The sequence below is a fragment of the Melanotaenia boesemani genome, chromosome 1 (genome assembly GCF_017639745.1).
Source record: "Melanotaenia boesemani isolate fMelBoe1 chromosome 1, fMelBoe1.pri, whole genome shotgun sequence".
NCBI classification, from domain to species: Eukaryota; Metazoa; Chordata; class Actinopteri; order Atheriniformes; family Melanotaeniidae; genus Melanotaenia; species Melanotaenia boesemani.
In genome coordinates this window covers 22,942,305-22,959,086 of record NC_055682.1, presented here as the reverse complement: position 1 = coordinate 22,959,086, position 16,782 = coordinate 22,942,305, and the positions used below count along the sequence as shown (strand labels likewise).

Genomic DNA, 16,782 nt, shown 5'->3' with positions numbered 1-16,782 from the left:
CGTGCTGCAGCTCAGTTTCAGGGTGCTGGCAATCTTCTTATAGCCCAGTCCATCTTTATGTAGAGCAACTATTCTTTTTTCAGATCTTCAGAGGGTTTTTAGCCATGAGTTGCCATGCTGAACTTCTAGTGACCAGTATGAGAAAGTCTGAGAGAGATACCATCAATTTTAACATGCCTGCTCCCCATTAACACCTGAGAAGTTGTAACACTAACGAGTCACATGATACTGAGTCACATTTTCACTTAGGGGTGTACTCACTTTTGTTGCCAGCAGTTTAGACATTAATGGCTGTGGGCTGAGTTATATTGAGGGGAAAGTAGATTTACTCGATTAAACGAGCTGTACACAGACTACTTTACATTGTATCAAAGTGTCATTTATGCAGTGTTGTCCCATGAAAAGTTATAACTAAAAATTTGCAGAAATGTGAGGGGTGTAAACACATATAAACATATATATATATATGTATGTATATATATATATATATATATATATATATATGTAAACCTATCTAACCTGTTGGAATTTGTAGGAAAACAAACTGGAAATTGACTGCTGTTTCCATTATGGTCAATTTTAAAATATCAGCACAACAGTAATAAACCCACAGATTTTCAAACCAGACAGCACATAGCCATACAGGAACTCATAAGGTTATACATAAAGTGCATTGTTATTATTATTATTATCATTATTATATTAGAGGCTATGGTGCTTATGTTTTTCTGTCAGATATTTTGTGTTAGAATTTCAAAAGGCTTATTCAAATCAGGAGATGCCGAGATTACTGTGTATGTGCTGATTTTGACCAGATACTTTTATGAAGTTTGTCGCTGTTTATTAAACAAAGAAACACTCAAAACATCAATATGTGAAAGCTGACACTGCAGATTTAATGCATTTAATTACTTTATTCATGCACTAATACAATGTTTAACAGCATGGCATTGCTTTTACCAACACCATATATCCATTAATTAAAAAAATATACAGCACATCATGCTGCTGAAAAATAACACAGCCAAAACATTATTTTAAAACAAATACTTAAGGTCCATGTTTACACAAGTTGCCATTTAATATGTATATCTACATTTATCAACTGTAGAGAAGATGTGTTATAAGTACTTTAAGACTGAAACCATTCAGATGATGTTATTAATATGTTTGGATAACAGCTGTAGCTTGACTTAGGCACACAAAGTTCATGAGTATCCACTATTTTCTACACAACATTTAAAAAACTGGATAAAACACAAAGCAAAGGTACACATTTATTTCAGTTTTAAACAGGAAAGAACAATTAATAACTTCAACATTTTTATTTCCGTTAACAACTTCTTAAAATAAAGTGAACTGTAGGTGCATGCTTATATTACTCATCTGTTGCAGATATATGTATTAATGTTCTTGAGTTAATGATTGTATATATACAACCTATCTTGTCACAATTATTTTCTGTAGTATGTAGGGTAGCTGAGGGAAAATCTAAAATCTTAGAGCAAGCCTGCACTGTCATGTAACTTGCAGAAGGAATACTGAAAATAAATATTGCTTTAAGGACTTAAAATATCAATTTAAAACCTCATAAAATGTTAGACAGAGCAGCAGATTATGATTCCAATCCGATAGTGAAACGAATGAAGCCAAACAATCATAACTTATAAAATGAACTGATGCTTGGAGCTAACAGTCCAGTATGAAGTTGAAGACGAGATTTTAGTGAAAAGCATTTTACAGGATGCTGAAAGGCAAATGTTTTGGCTGATTTCATTTTGTGGTTTTTGTTATGTCAAACTGGAAATGTAGTCTTCACAATTCAAAACCATAAATGACAACACTTAGGATTAGCACTATGAAAAATCTGCCTTATACTGTACCATCAATGCTGTAAAAATTTTTCTTGTGCCGTATCTTGCCAGGTCATCATTGTAAATTATGCATCCATCATTACTAAAGTGTCAATGAATTTCTTTATGGGGAACATTTGTAAAAAGCCATGCACACACACATACACACAGAAACACACAACACATTCTGACCTGACACAGACATACACTGTTCAGTATGCCAAATTCCAGTTTGATAAAAAATAGATATATCAAGTTTCAGACAGACCTTTTTTTTAGGACCCTGCTTCTTTATGTAGTGAAAAGAAAAGAGATGGTACAGCATGAACAGAAAATAAACAATGAACAAAGATTTAACTGTTTGCTCAGACTTGTTCGCTCACAAGGCAAAGTGCAACATCCAGTAAATGATCTGGTGTTTCTTCAGGCAGTCATGCTTCTTTCACATCTGACACCTCGTCCTGCTTTCGCTCCGTCATTCGGGCACATCGTGGACAAGTTGTGGAATGGTCATAGTAACAATCTCTAGATATGTATACAACAAAACGTAAAACAAAAAAAAACATTATAATAAAGACAAACATGTTCATGATGTCATCAGCAATTACAAAGCTATGAATGATGTTTTACTTCTTCATCACAGCTGCATTTTAAGTTCTCAGCAGTTAAATAAATTGTCAGTATTTTGCAGTTTAAATGGTTGGTGGTCACTAACCTGTGGAAGACAGCAGAGCAGTCATGGCAGACTGAGGTGTGACTGTCAAAAGGAAACAAGATGTCTCCCTCCTTACAAAGTTCACACACAAATCCTTTTGCCTGACAACGCTACACACACACACACACACACACACACACACACACACAGGCAAAATGGCAGAGAAGAAAGTTGTTTTAAAAAGATGTCATGCTCTCCATTGTTTTGTAGTGTATTACTAAAACACAATATGCACTCACCTCGCAGTCTAGTTTGATGTGCTTAGCAAATGTGGTGTGGATCTCAGTGAGGGAACAGCTGAGTCTACCGCTTGAGATGTCAATCAAATCCTGTAGTGAGTACATGTCATCATTTTCAACAAAGTGCTGGCGATCTTGTAACTGGAAAAAATGAAGTGAAGCATAAAAAAAAACAGTTTAGTGCATTGTAGAACCTGAGCAGGCAAATTAAACACAATAAGGTTAAACACTGTTGAAAAAACATTTGAAATTGAACTAACTCATACCAACACAGCCAAGAAAAAAATCTATTCAAACTAAAAAGACCATATATGTCATACAAACCATGCTGTATGGCAACAAACTTTTCTCTTTCACCACAAGGTTGCGCTGTTGTATCATTATCAACAGTTCATTGTGTAAACGACAGCGCATTGAAAAACAATGTAAATGCTTTAATATAAAGTAAAGCAGGTACTGACCTGTAGTAGCAGCCGAGCTTCCATTGCCTCCTTGCAAGTAATAAAATAAGGTTTCATCAAGAGAATATCTTGACGAAGTTTCTGTGAAGGACACACCCAAACACACAGAGCTGTCAGACTTTTGACGCACAGATATTTTCTCTCTTCATGCATGGGCGAGCAGTACTAGAAAATGTTTTCCCTGTAAACATCATTACCTGCATGCAAAAGGAGAAGAGCTAGGGTGGATTTGGTGAGTAAATGGCTCTAACGATAACTATAGAGTATCAGTAACTAAGAACTATAGAAGGCTTCACTTGAAACTAACTTTTTAGAAGGTTCTCCAAAAACAAAGGTTAAACTACCCACCCTGATCTCAACTAGTTCCTCCACAAAGTTAAAAAGCAGGGGGTTGATTTCTTTCAACTTCAACACAGGCCGTGACATCATGAGTGCCAGGTAGCGCAGCGAGGAGCGACAAACCTGAAAAAGATTTATACCGTCACCACATAGACCGGCAACATTCAACAATAAACAATACGCTTTTTATAACTGCACGCGGGTTCACCCTGCATTATAACACACACTGAATAACTTAATGTGTACAATCTGACAAGATGTGTAACTACTCCTGACTGAAGAAGTCTGAGGGTCAGATGCTGTCTGGCTTTCACAGATATTTCCATTAGTCAAAAGATTGCAATCCTATGTGACCAAATCTAAACATGAAATCAGACTCCTTGATGGATTTTCTCAAACCTAACAATGCTCCTTATTGTAGAGCGACAGATGGTGTTTTCACAGGTCGTGTAAAGTAGTCCTAAGTAGTGGAGGACTCCAAATGAGTTTGATGTTTCTGCACAGCAACTCAGCACAGTTCTTACATTTAGTAGTACCACGTATGAAATTTGTATAATAATACATTTACAGAACTGAGTTGGTTTACTCAACCCAAGAAGTCTTTTTCTAGCTCATGTCCTGTCAGTAAGTGTCCAAGATTGATTTATAAAACATGAATGACTCCATGCATGAAACTGATTTAATCTGCAGTTGTCCAGTATGTATAATTGCATAAGTGTTAGCTCAATGTTTCTCAGTCCTGGTCCTCAGGACCCCCTGCCCTGCATGCTTTAGATGTTTCTGAACTTTAACTGAAAATATATCATATACCATGACCTTCAATTTGATCACTGGGTCTGTTGCCAATATAACAATACTATTAATCCACCCAATGTAAAGTCTGTCACGTTTATTTATAGTTGTTTCTCTTAGAAATGTTGCATTTCATTTTTTTTAAAAGTGTAAAAAAGAATTAAAAACTATTTCAAAATACAGGAAAAATGACTGCATAACAGTAAGTTTGCTACAGGGAATAACAGTAATTTATTTATTTATTTATTAGAGATGCTTATCAGTTTAATTCTCCTAAAAATAAGTTTCAAAACACACAACCCTAAATTTGAATGTGACCTCTTTCGCTCTCAACTTCCTTGCTCTGTTTTTATTGTCTAAATTTAATAAAGGAACAAGCGGATGCTTGGAATGCCTAATTCTTCACTGCACATCTCCATCTACAGCATTAACGTTTAGAGAAAATAAGTTACTCAGGAACAAGTCCAGTACAAAACGATCAACCAACTAAGACAAAAACAGGTAAACTGACATTTATTATTGTTAACATAAACACCTGCTGATGATTATACTTCATGCACTGACCGGAATAGATATTTTCACATGCTGAGTGTTTTACTTCTGTGGTTGTTGAGGATACCTTTTGTGGTTCAAATTCCCAGTTGTGGATGACGCGAGCTGGGACGATGGCCGTGTCATTCCAGTGGCATGTACTACAGTAGTACTGGCCTGTGTAGTCACATTGTCTGGCCTCACTTGGTACACCTCCTGAAACACAAATAATTTTTTTATTTTTTTGCTTTGTTGTTGTTTTTCAGCAAAACTCATTCAAATTGGATGGATTTTAAAACTTTGCTAACTTTAACGGCAAATGAGTACTCACTCAGCGAAATAGGTGTTCGACATTCAGTACAACGATAGTCTTGCCGATCCAGTCCTATTTCTGGGCAGATGCTGAGTTCATACTCCGACTGGTGGCTGACCTTTGACCTGACACAGGGCTTCGTGATCAGGTTCATACATTTACTATGGCAACGATAATAGCATCCTGAAACAATAAAGAGTCATTATTAGTAGTTATTGGATCTTTGAAGACTACCTTTAATATGATCAATGACGGACAACAAATGCAAGAAGAAATATTTCAATCCTCAGATCAATATAAAATGATACACTGTCTTTCCTCAGATTGATTGTGGACATCACTGCATCAAAATTTTACTGTACATGACTGTAGTAATCAATTTTACAACAGATATAACCTGAAAGCTTTAAACACACACACCACAGCTTTCCAGCATGGTTAGAATATCAATTTAGATATTATGTTATTAGACATTCTTAAATATTGGTTGCCTCTTATAAATGGAAGTGGTGACAAGATATAAGACGAAGTTCCATAACAAATTGCTCATTATACAAATACGGCAAATAAGACAGGTGGGGGCCGGCACAGGAGTTGCCTCTGTCCAATATTTAGCAACTGGTGCAGTTCAGTTACTGTGAAGAGCAGATGACTGGAATACCAGGTATGACGCAGTAGACCTGACTGCAGTGTATGTGACCAAACAACAGTTTTTATTGACAAAATAAAACGTTTAGCCTAAGACATATTGATCAAATGAATGTGCCCTCTGTGGCCCTATTTATAACGCACGATGTGCACGATGTGTGTGCCGATGGGGGCCCATTGCAGCGTGCACTCGGCAGCTGGTAAGTGTTGTTTCTGGGCTGACGATGGTCACTGAAAAAATTCATAACTAAATGCAACATAAGGTTACATGACTCCAGCTTTATTGCTTTCCATTAAGGAAAATTCAATTTGGATAAATAATGAATGTGCTGGCAACCCAACAAGCATATTAATAGTGTTAGCTCCCTGACTCCTTTATGCCAAACTGTTTTTTAAGACAAATATCATAGTCCATGTTGGAACCTGTTTCCAAACAATATTTAATTAAAAGCTCAGCTCAGCTCTTTATTTACATGTTGCCATGTTGATTGACAGTATCCAGATTTTTTTTCATAACCCACACATGCACACTGAACTATCTGATCAGCGGTACTATAAATTCATGAACACAAGCGTTCAGGGTTGCAGTCAGTATGTTAAATCTGCTCTGACGCTGGACACAGGCATTTTCCAGTTTTAGTACAAACCTCTACAATATTAGTTGATATCTCACCTGTGCAGGTATACCAGGTTTGTATAAGACCCCAAATGATGGTGCTACACTTGTCACAAGTCTGTTTCACACTCTTGCTCTTCTCCTTGGAAAAGCGGTGCTCCAGAACAATTCTGAGATTAGGCTCATCTTCCTCTGGGTCCTTTTAAAAGAGAAAGGTGAAATAGTTTGAAGTAGCATTTAGCTGCCTCACATGAAATGGTTCAAAATGGCAGGAAAAAAGGCTTCGTGTAAGATACAAATGTTAAGGTACAAGCTAAACAACTAGATTTGCTTTTCTAACATAATTCAAAAGTTGCATCCTAATTCTTAGTAAAGTTATTTTGTGCACTGCCACCATTATTTATGCTGTAACAGTCTAATCAGCATGACAAATTCTCAGCATGCCACCCACACAGCCTTATCAGTGATCTCAGAGATTTTGTAAAGGTAGATCAACAGTTCAGCAGTATGAGAATTCTTTAGAGCGGTAATTTGCAAGTAATAATGTTGTCATGCTTTAAACAAAATCTAAAGACATGAAGGCAGAACTATTTCTGATTTTCACATCAGACTAAAGAAATGAAATTACCAAAATACAAGGACGTCTGCAATGCTCTCTCTTATTTAACTCAGAAATGGAAACAGCTCAGAGTGCGATGTGCTGTTAGCAAAGTCACCACCTTGTTAACTCAGCCTAGCAGAATTTATTGTCCTCTTTTTTTTATTACCACTGTGACGCTGATCCCCACTAAGGATCAAAGACAGCAGCAGTACATTTCAAATGTTGGGCAAAACTGCAAAATGAACATCCACAAAACGTTGTGGACATATTTGGGGTTTGGTTGAAAAAGAAAAAAAAAAAAAAAAAGAAAAACTATTTGTAGGTCAATGGCCTAGAAAACAACAAAATTACCTACAAAAAAAATATATCATGCCGATCACTGACCTTAAGTTCCTGCAGTTTGAGGCGCAGGTGGATTAATTTCACCACAGTGTCCTTCTGTCTCTCTGAATGTTCTGGCAGCTCCAGAATCAGCTTCTTACACTCCTCTATGGCCAGTTTCAGCTGTTCGATGTCTGATGCCACAAAGGAACCCTGCAAGTACATGTATGGAGCGCAAAAGAAGAAGAAAAGAAGTTCTGTTTACAAGCAAACACCTTCAATATGTTTTTCTTTTTTTTTTAGAAAATTTTAAACCAATTGATTTAATACCAGCAGGAAAAAACGGATTACTCACCACAGGCCTTGAGAAGTGGTCCTCAGCTAGACCGAGATCCATGGTCCGATCTGAACTCTGGGTTCTGTTCCCAGAAAACAGCTCAGGTCTTGCTTCTAAAAAATAAAACAGAGAGGGAAACATGACATAAAGTTCCTCCTGTAAACAAACAGAGACAACTATGATTGTTAAAGCATACCATTCATTTACACCATTGTAACACACATAAAAATGGTTGCTTGAGACAATCCCTACAGAAGCAAAAGAGCACAAAATGGCAATCCGACAAACTTGCTGGTAATTATCCTATCAACCCTAGCAATGTGTAACTAAAACATGCACCTACTCTGTCAATAATACTGCCGGTCACCTGCATGAATGAACTTTGAAGTGCTATTCGGTGTCTTACTGTCAAATGTTTGTAATTATTCATTCGGTATGCACCACAGTGAAACATTTTTCTGTTACATACACCATGAACAACTAATCCTTCAACTATCAACTATTTTGTATAAAACTTTGTTTCATCCTTGGTACGATATGTTTGCATGTATGCTGACAGTTTCAGTTACTTTCAGTCGTGAACCCAGTAACAGCACAACACCTGAACTGAGTACTTCATAGTGGCAGTTGTTCGGGTGGTAGAGAAGGTCGGCGGTTTGAATCCCACTCTCCCAGTCATCTGCCGTTGTGTCCTTGGGCAGACATTTCACCCTCTCTTGAGGGTCATTTTCTCTTGAGGAAAATGACTAAGCTAATCACCAACAGCACTGTATTTAGCACAATGTCTGATCGGCTGGAAATATTTACTCTAAGTTCTTGCTTACAGATCTTTTTGAGGACTGATAGAAAATCAAAGAAAACCATATGAAATGCAAAAGCAGAAAAGTAACATAACACCAATAAAATATAAGGCAGGAAACGGCCATGGAAAAGGTCAACACCTATAAGACACTGTGGTCATGCCAAATAGAATAAAGTCAATTTTATTAAGTATAAATGTCGCAAAGTGAACTGAAACAAAATAAGTGAATCAATGCTAACATGGCTTATGTTTAATCTCTCTTTAGGTTTACATTTTACATCAGTCACATATTTTATCAAACATGTGTTTCATCTAACTAAAAAAGGGATGAAAAATGCCATTACCTGCATACACTTCAGAACAAAACATGTTAATTTAGCTTCTTAACGCCAGACTGTGAGAAGAGGTGAGGAGGAATGTCAAAATTAAAAGCGTAGCGTCTACACAACCAACAGTGTGTAGGTCTTGCTTGTAATATTTTTGAAATATGTCAAAAATATGTTTCTTGATTCCTAAATCCTAAAATCGAGGAAGTGTTACTACAATGCTGCTGACACTTGCTTCTCGTTTACGCTGGGTCAGCTACAGCATTTCCCACTTCCTGTTCCACAAGCTTAGAGTTTCCAACAACAGTCCAGTGTGCTTGTCCTTCATGTAGTAGAATCAGAGCTATTCAACATGAAAATGTTTTATTTGAGTCAACAGATTTTCAAATCAATTTAACAAGTGAGTTGGGCCTGTGATGGATTGATAATCTATATAAGGTGTACCCTGCCTTTCACTCTCTGGGAACTGAATTAGGCTCCAGGAGTCTCATTTATAAAACACTGCGTAGGAGCTATACTAAAAGTATACATAAGCCTATAAACCCTGGCGCGCACACACCTACAAGCAATTTCCCCTTCATAAATCACAGACTGCTTGGAAATACGCGCACCCGAATCAGCCTCATATCCTGCCCTGAACACGCCCAAACCAGCTTCATATGCTCAATGCAAAGCAGAACTTGAATATCATGCTTGTTGCATATTAAGAAGCCGGCTGATCAAAGAGGAAATCAGGGCAACAAACGTGAAAAAAATAATAATATTTTTCTGAGACAGAAATTGAAGTGCTCGTTAGTGAGGTGGAAGCGAGAAAAGAAATGTTTCGTAGTCACAGCAGAGTCACAAATACGAGAAAACGCTGTGAGTGTGCAAGTGCGGTGCAATCTGTCAGGGTGACTGATAAATAAACTAAAAGCACTCAGACAGCACAGACCTCCATTTACGTATATATATGTGTATTTATATATATATATATATATATATATATATATATATATATATATATATATATATATATATATATATATATATATATATATATAAATAAATCATGAAGCAGTTCTACTTTTATACAATATAAACTGATAGTTATCATTAATGTTACCATGCTGAGGGGGTGTCTTGCCTTCTTGAGGACCATCTTCTTCCTCTCCACGATCAAAGGGATTGAGGCGAGTTTGGCGGAAAAGTGCAAGTCTCTCATCATACTCCATTTTATTGGCTACATCTGAGGAGGACAAAACACGTAGTCAGACTGCTTTACAACAGTTTATTGTGATGTGCATTCCTATTTATTTCCGCTTAAACTGTTTTACTCTTCAGGATCTGAGTATTGTTCAATCACTTTAAAACCACAAAGATGATTTTCAGGGAAATGAATCCATCCCTAATATGATGCAACATGATGCAAAGCATAACACAATTTTTGCATCCTCACAGACCTATGAGACAAACAGCAATTCTGTAAATTTTGTGGGTTTGTTTGAAAAAAAACATGATCAAATCTTTATGCAACAGTTGAACAGTAGATCATTCACCTACTAAGATGAATTTCAATCCAATTTTCCATCTCACCCACACCCAGAAAAAGTTTGGATATTATGGTGTACTTATGTAAATAATAATAATAATAATAATACAATGTTTCTACATTCACATTTCATGATTTTGTCTCAACCTCATTTCATTTGTTTACACTTTCATTTTGTCATGCCAGGCTGCAATACATTTGAAAAGCAGGTTGGGATAGGGCGAAGTTTTTTTTAATGAGGTAAAAAAAAAAGGAAAAATTCTAATTTTGATGTAATTTTAAAAGGACAATGTGTAAAAAGTCATCTGACAGTAATCATACAACACAAGTAAAATCTCAGCAGTTATAAAAGCTGAGTTACTGAGGAGCAAAGATGGGCAGATGCTCTTCAGTTTGTCAACAAATGTATGAGAAAAACATTTAAATGTTTAAAAATAATATTTCTCAAAGACAGATTGGTTGAAATGTATATAATTCTCCCTCTACACTGCATAATGGGTACCTGCCTCACCTGTGATCTTCAATTCCTCATAAACCACTGCATCAAGAACACTCGCTCATCAGTTGCTGAGATAATCAGATGGGTGAGTCATTACTGTGGAAACCTGTGTCAAATTCTACATTTCTACGACAAATTAGTAATCTCACTTCAAACTTAACTATGCAAAAAAAGAGAACCTTTATGTTATCTCTGTCCAGCATTAACTTCTATGGGCTCTGATGAAACTGGTCAGGAAAGCTGCAGGTATCTTGTATCCCGTATGCCTGTGTCCTAACACATGTCTACTAGAAATTGTTGTCTACTCTTCACTCAAGCAAGCCCTAATAATATATATTGTGCCACTCTATAATTGAATAAAGCTGCCCCAGAGGCACAGGAGAATATGATGTATATACCTACTGATAAGTGTCTTAACTAACAACTTGCCTTAGTGAAGAACAAAGTTTAAAAACATAAATATGAATGAGTTACATACATACATATATATATATATATATATATATATATATATATATATATATATATATATATATATATATATATATATATATATATACATATTCCCTTAACAAGAAGGTTAGACTCTGGTCAGACTAAAGCTCAGACTGTTATTACTTCCATGTGGTTTTCAATAGATCTGAAACAGCCAAATTACCAGTCTTATGAAACTGCTATACAGGATATAAATATAGAGGTGACGTCAGTATTTTTGATCGAAGTGTTATTGACGATGAATGAAAAGAAAAAAGAAGAAGAAGAAGAAGAAGAAGAAGAAGAAGAAGAAGAAACCCTTTAACTGGCTAAAATGCCAATAGGACGTAATGCGTAGAGGCTTATTTTTATTTAGATAGTGCACTACTTATTTAATTTATCTATTCATTTTATTATATTTTACATTCTGTGGGCGAGGACATGAGGTCAAGAAAACAAGCAGCAAAAAATGCTGTGAAACCCTGCGAGACGCAAGTGAAAGCTTCATCTTGAGACTGTTCTCCTCAATTAAGCTACAACTGTGGATATACTTTGTTTATTACTGTTGAAAATGTTGAAGATAGCATATGACAGGTTTCTGTAAAACTGTCAGTGTAAAAAGGAAAATTAATTTCATGTCAAAAATGTCAAAGATGGCTAATGCTAGCGCGCTAACTAGCTTCAATACGAGCTTATCGTGTTTTGTTTTTATGCTAATAGAATATTATATCGTTGGAAGCTTACCCCGTTTTTATCCGTAGAAACATCAGGGAACGAGCTGCTGTTAAAGGTATTTTATGGTCAACTCTTGAGGTAAACATGGGCAACTCTTCTAGTGTTGTTTTGCCCCTGTCATCCAGCAGCATCACAAGTGAATGATGTCAAGTCAAACTTTTTAAACATGTTATTTCCGGTTATTATTTTCAAAACAAAAGCATTATCATCTTTCCCATGAAGCCGCAAAATGTGATTATGCCAAAGAAGAAATTAAGATTTCTATACATCCTTTATCTTAATTATTTTACAATGCACTAAAATATGTTATATGAAAGTAATGTTTTGATTTTTGTTTTGAAAATAAAATAACCTACCAATGAATTGTGATTGCTTGTGGTTGGCAAAGCTTGCCTTTAAAGACATAAGCAAGTCTAGACATTTTTGACGGGGACAGACAAGGAATGCACATGATGTATGATACCTTTTTTCAAAAAGGAAATAGCTCGTGTCATGCCTTTAGACAGAGAGTTTAATTAAGCTGTTTTACAGATTCTCCAGTGTGTCATGGAGGTGGTGGGAGTTATTGTCAATTATTGTCAGGTATTTTGCCAGCTTTCTGTCCCCAACCACCTTCCCCAGAGTGGCAAGCTTCATGCCAACAACATACTTTGCTTTCAGTCTTTTGCTGTCTTTTACTTTGATGCCCGATTCCTAGCATACACAGCATAGACGTACTCACTACAACAGACCAGTAAAGTATGTGGAACACACATGGACCTGCACCTTGCAGGAAGTAAAGTTGACCCAGCTCAGACACTTCTTGTATACTGCCTCTGTATATGAGCCACTAAGTATTTTCTTAATAACGTTGTATTAATTTATAAATCCCCTTTGATCTAAGGAGAAAACTGGACCCCCTGGGCAGAACAAAGCCATTGGATCACCACATAAAAGAGTCAAGGGTTCAGCATATAACCACAACATGGTTGTTAATGGTGTAAAGCCACAGTAGTGTAGCCTGTGCAATAAATTGATGTTTCATAAAGAGGTGTGCATGCAACTCAGGAGGTAGACTGACACTATTTAGAATGTCACTCGCCCAATTCCTGGCTTCCTAAGGTCCACATGTCTTTGATGAAGATTCACAGGCACACTATACCTCCAATACTCACATGTAAATAACTTTGCACAAAGCATCATTAAGTATCTGTTTAAGAAATTTTAACATGTAAGAGTCTTGCTTATTATTATAAATATGATTTTAGCAATATTTTAAAGGTTTTAAAGTAAAAGTATTTGATATAAATTGAAAACTTTTGACACTGAAGGGGTTTGTGCTTAATAAGTTAAATGTGTAAATGTTTTTATCAGCAGCCACGGGTGTTTTGAAAAGAATATGCGTTCTTTGTTTAGCCACTGACTGACATAAAAAAGTCACCTGTGTTAATACACAACATACAACTTAGAAAACAATCCATTTTGAATTTTATCTTTAAGCACTTTGTGACTAGCAGACTGTCACAAAGATCATTTATTTCCAAGACAACGTCACTGTGAGGTTATAGGCTGTGTTGAAGAATAGAGGTGGTCACAACAAATATTGACTCTCAAACTTGCTAAATTTTCAGACTTTTTTTTCTTTTTCTTGTTTTGTTTTGTTTTTACATTGCACATTTGCTTATGTTTGCACATTTAAAGAAAATAAAATCACATGCTTAATATCCCATTTTTTGCCAGTATAATAATATCTTATCAATCTTATCTTATCAATAATCAATCTTATAATTTCCTACTCATATATAAGAAATTAGGTGTGGCTCAAGACTTTTGAACATTGTATTGATGTCCCTGAATCATCATAGCTTAAGTATTTTAGTTATTTAGATGGACGTTTTAGAGATTTTCTGAACTGTGAACAGAGCTGTATTGTACTGCAGAATGAAGCACTCTGCCTCGCTGTAAACATGCTGTTTCCTGCTAATTATACAGTCACATTTTTGTCCTTCTTTGGTATAATTTAGCTGTAATTAAAGTCAAGTGGCTGGTCATTGAATATGCAGTTGTTAGATGTTCATGGGAACATCAATGTGCAGTTAAAAAAGTGATGGCACTACTGAAGAAAGCCACATAAAAAAGACCTGCCAGACAGAAGGCAGAAAGTTGTAGAATGGCCAGGTTATTATTTTGTAAGCCAAAAAAAAAGAAATGCTGTGCTACTTTCAGCAACACATCTGGGCACCGAAGACCAGTAAAGATTGATGATGGCCACAGAATTATTTGAAATAATTCAAGAAAACTGTGGAGTAGGTAGGTATAGAATTGTAAGAGACTAGAAATTGGAGATAACTTTTTGATTGTAAAGACCAGAGGATTCAAACCACTTAAACACTCAAGCAAAGAAAGACCAGGTTAGACTTCCTAAGAGAAATGCTCTGAAAAAAACTATCAGTTCTGAAACAAGATTCCCTAAACAAATAAAGCTAAGATTAACTTGTATAATGATGGGAGTAGAAGATGACAGTCTTTTGCAGAAGAGACAAAATTACTTCAAAATAACAAACATGTACAGTCAGTCTAACTAAAACAGCAGAATCATAACTTATCATGCAAATATCAAATTGCTGAATATATTCTTATTAACATTCTTATTTAGATTATATGACTTAGATTTAATTGTTTATTTTTGTAATGATGTTTATTTTGTTTTGTCCTTTGCATACAGTTTTGGTCTGAGCCCCTTTAATTTCATTGATCATCAGTGTGAAATAATAATAAAATCATAAATTATCTTATTGTCACTACAATTTGCTTTCATTCAGCCATTTTTCTCTTATAATGTAAAACTTCATTACTCAGTTTGTATGAACCATGTCCCACCAATACCCCACAAATGAACTATAACAAACTCTGAAATCTACAGCATAATCTTAAACTATTAAGATTTTTCATTTTGTGGTGGAGGACGGGACGAGGATTTATTTTTGTACCAAATGGAAATCCCCTTGTACTCAATGCTGTTATTTAAGGCAAGGAAACTTAACTTGATCATGAGTTTTTAAATGGAGCCTTTAAAAAGATGCCTCTGTTGTATTGTATGTCAATGGCTCTACTGTTTTCTGTGAGATAATGTTGTCTTGAATAATTGTTTAATCTAAAACAGAGGTGGGGGGTGGGGGGGCTGCATGTTAATTCACTTATGTTCAAAGATGTCTTGTAAAGTTTAGGATGTGATTTGCAGAGATACTAAGAATGCAATTAATTGAAATTTTAACTTATGAAGCCAAGTGCAGCAGCTATAATTTGATAAATTATATATCCATTTCCGTATTTGGCACTTTTACCATGGTACGCTCTCCACAGTCATTTCCTGGATAAAATCTCATTAGTGTACACATAAATGAAGACTTTAGTATAGACATTTAGCCTCAGAATAATCTTATTTTAACAACATGCTAACCAAGCAAATGGCTTGCAGCAACATGCACAGGAAGAATACATTATTGAGGAATTAATGTTGCCACAGGATGTGTTAGAGTTTGTTGTTAACATCTCAAGTTTTGATGCAACTGGACACAAAACCCCAACATGAATAGTGGAAAGGAAAGGAAACACTACTGCACATAGCTTGATTGTTAGCTAGATTCAGCTATAACCGCTGCTGGTGCATCAAGACAATATTAGAGATTGAGAAACAACCAGATGACAGAATTTGTTGTATTAAAAGATGTAAAATGGTAACTATTTATTTTGTTCACTGAGTTGACATGGCAATATCAGTCATACAGTGTGGTCAACTCTGAGCAAACTAGCACTATTTGCTTTGCTAATCAGTCATTGCTAGCTGCTGCTTTGTCTTAATCAATCCATTATATGATGAATAGTGACTGGTGCTGGTGTGTCACACTGCCTTGAGGGTGTCATTTTTAAGGGATTTGAGTTGGATTATTTATAATATTGTAATAAAAAAAAGGTTATATCATCAAAGCATCAACATTTCATCTTTGAGATTACAGAATCACCATCAGTTTCATAGCAGTGCCTGACTTTTAGAATCTGCTGTAACACAATATCTCACAATGACTTAGAAGAACTCAGAAACCGCAGACCTTCGCCAAGCCATAGGGTCACATCCCTGAGAAAAACCCCAAAACCCCAAAACACCAAACAGCCCACCCTGTACCCCCTATATTTTTATCATTCTGGATCCAGAATATCAACATGATTGGGGTCAAACAGTGTTGGATTATAACATCTACCATGATGACATCTTGCACTTTTTATTTATTTGTTTGGCAATGATTCTGGACATTATCTGATGGGTTAGAAGCTGTAATGCAAATTTATCCCTATTTACAATGGTAAAAAATAATAATAACAAATAATAAAAATAAATAAATAAATAAATAAATTAAACATTCTTGGATCCAGACGGTGATCCGGACCCCCAAAATGTAATCACTTGTTCCTTTATTCAGTTTCTGACATTTCATGAAAATGTAATAAAAATCTGTCCATAAACTTTTGAGTTATGTTGCTAACAGACAGACAAACACCACTAAAAATGTAATAACACAAATGAACAAATGAATGAGGAAGAGTCAGATGGGGAAACATTGATCAGCACTTTAAGAAAAAAGATCTTTTAAAAAAACAGAGAAGTTGCTGGC

General features: G+C 35.7%; 1 protein-coding gene across 2 annotated transcripts; it reads right to left on the bottom strand.

The window, feature by feature from the left end:
- Positions 1–901: 901 nt before the first annotated feature.
- def8 (differentially expressed in FDCP 8 homolog) lies at positions 902–12,284 on the bottom strand. 2 transcript variants are annotated; one of them, XM_041992819.1, is made up of 12 exons: positions 12,143–12,284; positions 10,000–10,122; positions 7,785–7,879; positions 7,493–7,642; positions 6,565–6,706; positions 5,262–5,426; positions 5,019–5,146; positions 3,617–3,730; positions 3,269–3,349; positions 2,808–2,948; positions 2,569–2,678; positions 902–2,378 (listed from the first exon to the last, which is right to left on the bottom strand). In XM_041992819.1, the coding sequence occupies exons 2-12, from the start codon at positions 10,106–10,108 to the stop codon at positions 2,285–2,287; spliced, it is 1,329 nt and encodes a 442-aa protein (XP_041848753.1). In that variant the 5' UTR covers positions 10,109–10,122; positions 12,143–12,284; the 3' UTR covers positions 902–2,284. The 2 variants fall into 2 exon arrangements, with proteins under 2 accessions (XP_041848753.1, XP_041848762.1); XM_041992828.1 differs by having other exon boundaries at positions 2,808–2,897.
- Positions 12,285–16,782: the final 4,498 nt, after the last annotated feature.

What these genes read in the sequence shown, in the direction of transcription:
- def8 (XM_041992819.1), bottom strand. Translation starts at nt 10,108, where the DNA reads ATGGAGTATGATGAGAGACTTGCACTTTTCCGCCAAACTCGCCTCAAT. An exon ending in ACCACTTCTCAAGGCCTGTG is followed by an intron (nt 7,643 to 7,784) that starts GTGAGTAATCCG and finishes ATGTACTTGCAG; the next exon opens with GGTTCCTTTGTGGCATCAGA. An exon ending in AGGAACTAGTTGAGATCAGG is followed by an intron (nt 3,350 to 3,616) that starts GTGGGTAGTTTA and finishes TGTCCTTCACAG; the next exon opens with AAACTTCGTCAAGATATTCT.